The following is an 8,058-nucleotide window of genomic DNA, read 5'->3' on the forward strand; positions in this document are numbered from 1 at the left end:
ATAAAGTAAAGTCCTTTTATTTCTATCTTGCTTCTTGTCCTATCGATGAATTAATCTTATCATTTGAAAGTTGAATAAGTATTTCAAATGCTAGTGTCGTAATAAACATGAGACGTACTCTTCAAGAGCACTTTAAACATAAGAGGGCCCTCTCTTATGAAACCCTCACGTTAAAGGGTTGATTTCGGAAGAACTTATGCCCGGAATCCAAATACTACCAGGGGAAAATACACCTGAAGCCTCGCATATCTCGGCACGGAAAACTTGCGAGAATACTTTAACGAAAAGGATGCACGGAGTAAAACTTGCGCAAATACTTAAACGAAAAGTACGCAAAGAGAAAAAACTTGCGCAATACTTAAACAGAAAATATGCAAAGTGACAAACTTCCACGATACTTGAATGAAAAGATGCTTCTATTCACAATAAACATGCCAAACAGCATAAGTACAAAAGTATGAGAAAGGAAAGAAAGCCAAAAACTAAGATGTTGCATCTCCGGAACCCCGAGTAAGAGAAGCATCTATGCCTCCAGGAGAAGTGGGTGGATCCGCTGTCGATTCAACATCTTGGCTTTCACCATTTTGGCCTTTAGCATCATCACCTTCCATTTCGTCTTCAGTTACCGAGAACTTGAAACTGGAACCAGAAGAGTTGGTAGCATCAGGACGGACCGGGAGACCCCTTCGAGCAGTTGACTCCAGCTCGTGGGTCTTAGCGATTTCGGCATCAAAGTCAATGATACCCGCTTTTGCCTCTTCTAAGGTTTTTCTCCCCATGCTATACATAGAATATATTTTTTCAGCAATGAGGGAAGCCTCTCGGCGCGCTGAAGTTCTACTTTAAGTCGGTCAACCTCGGCAGAAAGGTTATCCCGCACGAATCTAGTGGCATGGAGGCTGACATCAAGGTCTCAGATAGTGGAACTGAAAACTTTATTGTGCTCTATGGTCCTCTTATGCTTCTCCTCCAACCGTGCATACTTTTCATCGGCAGCAGTAACTTCTTCAGCTTTGGAGTTTAATGCTGCCTCAAAATTACTCAATCTCTCAGCAGAGGTAGCCTCACGATCGGATGTAGCAAGAATGACATTATGGACTTCAACTCATTTGGCCCTAGCTTCTTCAAATTGTGCCCTTAATGGGGCGACCTCCTGGGTAAGGGTCACTACTTCTTGCTCGCTTTGCTACAACCGAGCCTCCAACTCAATGGCCTCAGTAGCTCATGCTTCCAGTTCTGAGAGGCGAGCAGCAGTCTGGTCTCGCTTGGCCAAAAGTTGATCCCGCTCAGAGGTAAGTTCCTCCTTTTCACGAGTCGTCCTTTGAAGGCCCTCGGAAGCAAGAAAGTTGGCCTGCAAAACAAAAGTGCAAATTTAAAACCCTGCTATAACAAAGATAGATGAAACAACATAGGAAACGAAGACTATACCATCGTTGTGTTGTGCATAGCATTATTCAACAAACACTCTCCTGATAGAGTTTGTATTTCATTACTATCTTTTTCTGAAGCCTAGTTCCACCGGCCGGGACAGCAGATGGCATCTGATGGAAACCGAGAGGGTAGCTCCCCTCCTCCTTTGGGGATCTTCGAAAGGGGCAGCATAATTTTGCCCCAAATTCCTATGAACTGGGGACTGGGGAAGAGGGACATCCTCCTCTCGGGCAACTGCGGCCAGTGGAGATGATGTAGCAGTTGCTGGTGGTGAAAGCAGAGTTGGTGAAGAAAGAGATGAAGCTGATAGCGTTGTAGGTTGAGAAGCAGTTGCAGTAAATGCAGTACTAGTTGTTGGTTGCTCATCAACCGAAGCCGGAAGGGACCCGGTACTCAGCCTCATGGTACCTAGAACGGCAACTAGGAATCGAAAGTGAGAGTTAGCATTTTCCACCATATCATACTCTCTCTAGAGTGCCGAGGAATCGTCCTCATTTGGTGTAACTAGCTCAACAGATTGAACATTATGTTGAGCTGATGAAGGTCATCATCTTCTATGTAGAGAAGCTCCCTTATCACTAGCTTCTCCATCATCATGGATCACTATGGTGTATGTGCTCGTCTTAGGCGCGACGCTCATCACCACAACTTCCGGGGATGACTCGGGCGCTACATTCTTTGCTTTCTTATTTTTTCCCCTAGCTGTGGAAAATTGCCGTCTTTTTGTTGCTTGTTCTCCGGTCGGAGACTCCGAGAAGAAGCACTGGCACATGATGCAGTACCGACTACACCCGTTCGGGTAAAGTCCTCTTGCAACAGCCTCGTCGCATTTGAAGGATCAGCCAAATGTCCTCCTCGGGGACAACAACTGAGCCCTAGGTAGACCTGAATTCAACAGAAGAAAAATGTTAATCAATTCTCTTATACGAAAGGTAAAAACAATATAAGTTCAACATACCATAATTTTTTATCTTCCACCCATACTTAAGGGCCAGTTCTTTTCACGTGCGGGTCTCGGGTGTAGTGACATCCAAAATCTTTTGGACCCACTAGTCTAAGCTTTCGACCCTCGGTGGAGTCCATCGAGTTTCTGAAATAGGTGAAAGAAAAGGGATCAGTAACAACATAGGGTGATCTTTAATTAGAAGAAAAGACAAATGATGAACTTACGAGTACGGTTCCATAATTCCGAAAATGATGGAGTCATAGCCGGAATGATGTCCCTGGCGGCAAGTACAATGAACTGTTTCATCCATCCACGGTCGTTGTTATCATCCATGCTAGTTAGAAGAGCATGGTGGCCATGTTTGCTAAAATTTATCATTCCCCCGCAGAAAATCTTGGGGGAATAAAGGTTCATTAACTGAGCCAGGGTTAGCTCTGCTCTCGTCTCCTGGCATAGACGCCGAAGACAAGCAACTATCCTCCACACAGAAGAGCTTACTTGTGCTAGGCATACATGGTAACGGATGCAGAACTCCACGATAATGGAGTCAAGATCCCCACTCAAAGAGAACGGATCCAAAGTGAAGGGATACATATAAAAATACATGAAACCTTTCTTGGGTAAGGTTATCCGCTTCGCCAGGTCAGGAGCGATGATGTTTAAATCATGGCAATGGCAGCCTTCCTTCACAGCAGGAATGTTGGAAGGACGTATGGAAGAAGGATACACGCCAACAGCCCATGTGCAAGGGTTAGCGGAAGGATACTTCTCTTCAAAATCTTTAGTTGTGACTAGACTTCTTGGGATAATAGTGCTCACCGAAGGAGGAGAAGCAGCATCAGCTTTACCTTTGTTCTTTGAGGAACTAGGGTTTCTGGAAGAAAATGCCATTGTTATCGGAAGGGAGAAAAGGGTTTTCTTTGAACAATAAAGATAAAGAAAGTTGAAGACAAGTAAGAGTTGAGTAAAGAGAGTTTGAGAAAGTTTGAAAAATTATGAAGTGTAAATGAAGAAGTTTGATGCGTATAAGTAAAGGAATAGGCAACTAAAATCGGGGCCATAATTACCTCGATAACTGACAAAAGTAGTGCTGAATCGTTGGATGACGCGTGTTCGGGACATTAAATGCGGAGAGACGTGCGTCTAATCAACCGTCAGACACTTTTCAGAGGGGGTCAGAGAATTTTCCGCCAAAAAGGGTATCTTTACCAACTTCCCGGTGACACAAGGTTATGCCACCAGAAAGCAGGGAGACTATCTGTATAGGGTAAAATCTGTTCATATTAAACGATCGCATGAGAAAGCGACACGTAGAGCCGGAGACAGAAGATAATCGGGTCTGAAGGCAATGATCTCGTTTGTTATCGGAGAGAATGATATTCATAAAGGCGAAATAAATGTCTGCCACCCGGTAGCACTTAATGAAGAATATTATGCAGCATTAAGTATATGGTCTGTTACAGAGAATATGGCATTCACTGCCTACCGTTATACATTCTTCAATGGCCCTCATAATTGTCATTTAAGAGGGGCTTGATCCTAGGACCTTCTTCTCTATGTGCAGCTATAAATAGTGAGCTCTACCATTATTGTAGATGACACGAATTTTCTCACAAGCATGCACTATACTTTGTTCAAAGCTCAATAATATTTTACTTTCTTGCTTATTTATATTTCTCTTACTGCCTCAGGAAGCTCTGCTCCCGGACTCAAGATCTCTACTGTCTTATCTCGATTTCATGCTAAGTCTTACATTTTTGTCTAATTTATTTATTATTTTAGGATCAAATCGATTCACTTGTCTATAAACCACGTATAAATTCAACTGTATTGTTTTTACGGGTAAACAAAAAAGTTAAAATTTTCATCTATACTTTGCATGTAGGCTATAATGTTATCGAACAAATCTTATAAGAAGATCCATCCCATATCCAAATTGCTCCTATCAAAGTAAATAAGTAAAGAGAAATTTTCACAAACCACTATTATTTAGTGGTTATTAGCTAGTTGTAGCTATCATTTACTATATTACTTTCTATAGCTATATTTTCAGCTTTTTTAGAGTGTATTCGATGTATTTAAGCTATTGTATTCATGAATACAATAGCAAAACTTGGCGTGAAACAGGGGATTCCAGCTAGACAATTATTGTATTTGACTATATTTGACTGTATTCACGATATGTATTTGTGAATACAGTAACGTAATTAGCGTAAATCGTGGTCTATTCAGCTGTTTTTAAATGGAAAGTGAATCAATTAACACAATAGACTCCTAATATAACTCAATTACATCACCTATAATCTGTATTTGACGCGAAACATGCTAAATATTTTTCAATAGAGCTATCGCCGAGTTTCTAATTCTTCCCTTTTCTGTTGATATCGTTCGTGGGTGTTTCTGTTTTCAACCAATAAAATTCGAGATTCATCTATATTGCAAAAACATATTAATACATACTGCAGATACATTTGAATACATATACACATCTGAATACATAAATTGTATTAATTAAAAATATATATGAATACATTCATGGAATACAGCGAGACAGTGAATACAATAAAATACATGGAATACAGCGAGATATATTTGAATACAATGGGAAAAAAAAAGACAATGAATACAATGAAATACAGCGAGATACATTGAAATACACTTAAAAAGGTAACAAAATCTTCAATTTGCTCAGCCCCAAACTCCGTCATCTTTGTTCAAGAAGAAACCTAATGTCGTCTCGTCGAGAGCGCCGCGATTCTTACTCGAAGCGTCATTGTTCCCGTTTCGATCAAGAACCCAGTCCAAAGAGATCTAGGAAGCACAATAGACCAGTCGAACTTTCCTCTTCTTCTTTGTCTCCTCCGCTACTCAATTTGCAACAAACAACCATAGACCTCATTCTATTACAACTTCTAGGTATCGGGAATTGAGGAAATAGTGATTTTGGCTTGGCGTGAGAAGAAAGAACGGAGATTCGCCGTTTATGGTGGTGGTGGCGAAGATGCTTTCCAGGAGGAAGAACGATCGACGGATGAACTGATAAGAGAGAATCCATGAGTTTTTTGGCTTTGAAAGAGGGAGGGTGGAGAAAAATCTGAAAGAATGAGAGAAAAAAATAATACAAAGCGTATTTTATGGCTTAAGGATAGGAGGTGATCATAAATAGATATTTGGCTATAAAAATCAAAAGGTAGCTATGGAATATAATTTTTTAAAAGGGTATTTATTTAAAATAAATTAGGTATCAACCTTTGCTATAGGAGGTAAAAATTCCATAACTAAATGCGGAACTTAGCCACTGGCCCACTGTATTTCACAATAAAGTGATCGTAAGGCCCTAGCCCAAGCAATATGAGTTACAGAAAATTAAGCTTAATAAACTTAAAAATAAATGATGTTGATTTATCGGCTCCCGCTTGGTTCATGGGTAAATTTTTAAAGTTAAAAGTCAAAAGAACTATTCATAATAAAATAAATAATGGACAATATTTATTAAACTTGAAGTTATGTCCTGAGATAAAAAAAAACAACTTTTAGTGATAGCGAAGTATCTTATTTGTGCATTAGGCATTTGGACAGCCCAATACTAGTCCAGTGGAGTCGCTGAGTTCTCACCTGAACCAAATAAACCCAGATGAGAGTTACGTGAAGCCTTCGGAATTTTATTTCATTTCTTGGATGTAACGCCTTCAATTTGGCAGGTAAAGTCTGTGAATTGGATAAGAACGATGACGTGTAAGGCAAATACGCAATCGATTGAAACTAGCCTAGATTCACGTGCATTAGATTATACGCTGTATGCGCCTCCTCTCTATTAATAAAAACTTACACCTCGCTACAAACAATTATTATTATTATTGAACAAAAAAGAAAAAACGATCCATCTTATCTTGTTCTTGCTAAATAAGTGGGCAGTGGAAACCAAGTGCGCATAACCCAGAAACCAAAGCATATTATATATATATATTGCGGAGCCCCACTCTTATTATCATCTGTTTTGTTTATCAACAATGGCGACTTCAACCCTAAATCCTAACGCTCCAATCTTCATTCCTACCGAATATCGTGAAGTGGAAGACTTTTCCGACCAGTGGTGGGACCTCGTCCACTCTTCTCCCTGGTTTCGCCATTACTGGCTTCGTGAATGCTTCTCCGACCCCGACTCTACTGATGATGTTCCTTTTCTCCCTGATATTGATTTTATCTCCAACGATTTCAAGCGTAAGTCATCAAATTACTAACACAGCCCTTTGTTTTACTAATTTAAATAATTGTAAGTAATTTATTTTGTTTTATGTGATTAGAAGAGGAGAATAAGAACGAGTTGATCACTTTGGGGATGTTGAAATGGAACAAATCACGTGTTGCTGCTGAAATCCCAAGGTATGGGAAGAAGGCGCCGAAAATCGTGAACGTGAAAGTGAGCCCTAGGCCTATTCAGCAGCCAAGGTAGAACGAGTCACAACTCGGGACACACGAAGTTAGCTAGATCTGTTTAGTTAGTGTTTCATGTACATAGCTTGTTTAACTTGTTTTGTATCTGCACTTTTGTACCTTGTTTTTTTCCAATAAATGCCAATACAAAAGTAGATGCATAAAATAGAGCAAATGTTACTAGAACCAATATTGTGAACAGTAAATTAGATTTTAATTTTGGTTGATCTATCGAGAATTAGTAGAATGTAAAAGTACCTCCAAAATCAAGATACATAAAGATCAAACTAGGAGAACCTATAGATAGGTATAATATAATAAAGCAGTGGCTTAGAGATTAGTAAGTTGAATGTTGATCCCAGTTGGTGGCTTGTTTCCCTATCTTGTGAAGAACTTTGATGACCTCTTCATTAGTCACATTTCCAGTTACTGTCACCTTATTTAGCTGTGTATCCACATCATATGTTTCAATATCTGCCACACACCATCCAATTTGAAGGGGAAAAAAAAATAAAAATCCAGATTTTCACTAATACAATTTCAGAATATCATATTCTGGTGGTAGTTGAAGAAAATTTTAGGCATTTGGAAGATGTAGAAAGACTTGTCATACCTTCAATTTTCTTGATTGCCTTCAAGATTTTCTTGATGCATTCGTCACAGTGCAGACCAACTTTAAGCTCCACTACCTAGTGCACAAATGAAAAGTAAATTTCGAACCGATTGATATAATAAAAAGATTGATTATTTGATTGAAAAAACTGCTATACGAATGGTTTTGAGGTACTAAGTACTAACATTGGCCATTGCAGTTGCTACGTTTCAAAACTTGTTAATATGAACAAACTGCCAAACAATCTATCTTCCTAACTGATGCTAGCTAGAGAAGAAAATGAAGGGATGATGAATGATTTGAATGTTTTTTGAAACAGTTGGAAAGATTTAAAGGAAGTGGTGGGGTATAGGATTCTTTTCTTTGAGTAATTGGGGATTTTTCACTTTGTCAAAAGCTCCTTTAGAAACCCTTTTTCCTGGACGCGTAGGGCATTAGTCTCCGTTCATTTTTGAGGGCCGTGAAAATTGACATTAGCCTAATATTCTTCAAATAATAAACGGATAGAGCTATGACATTAGGAAATACATCATGCATCCAAATGCATTTGATACATTTTGCTATTTTGAGAGCTAAAACAAATTAGAGTATTTCTAATTCTAAGTTTAAACTTCTGAAACCATATACATATGAG

The 8,058-nt window shown here is 39.2% G+C and overlaps 1 protein-coding gene and 1 long non-coding RNA gene across 2 annotated transcripts; one reads left to right on the forward strand and one right to left on the reverse strand.

The window, feature by feature from the left end:
* The first annotated feature begins 6,193 nt into the window (after window positions 1-6,193).
* LOC104084837 (uncharacterized) lies at window positions 6,194-7,040 on the forward strand. Its single transcript, XR_011414744.1, has 2 exons — window positions 6,194-6,598; window positions 6,682-7,040. It is a non-coding gene; the product is annotated as an uncharacterized lncRNA (long non-coding RNA).
* On the reverse strand, window positions 6,969-7,748 carry LOC104084836 (copper transport protein CCH). The gene is made up of 3 exons (XM_009588795.4): window positions 7,610-7,748; window positions 7,425-7,500; window positions 6,969-7,285 (listed from the first exon to the last, which is right to left on the reverse strand). Exons 1-3 carry the CDS (start codon window positions 7,616-7,618, stop codon window positions 7,149-7,151), a joined length of 222 nt encoding a protein of 73 aa, XP_009587090.1. The 5' UTR covers window positions 7,619-7,748; the 3' UTR covers window positions 6,969-7,148.
* Window positions 7,749-8,058: the final 310 nt, after the last annotated feature.

The sequence above is a fragment of the Nicotiana tomentosiformis genome, chromosome 3 (genome assembly GCF_000390325.3).
Source record: "Nicotiana tomentosiformis chromosome 3, ASM39032v3, whole genome shotgun sequence".
Taxonomy (NCBI): Eukaryota; Viridiplantae; Streptophyta; class Magnoliopsida; order Solanales; family Solanaceae; genus Nicotiana; species Nicotiana tomentosiformis.

What these genes read in the sequence shown, in the direction of transcription:
- LOC104084836 (XM_009588795.4), bottom strand. An exon ending in GGCAATCAAGAAAATTGAAG is followed by an intron (nt 7,286 to 7,424) that starts GTATGACAAGTC and finishes GGTGTGTGGCAG; the next exon opens with ATATTGAAACATATGATGTG.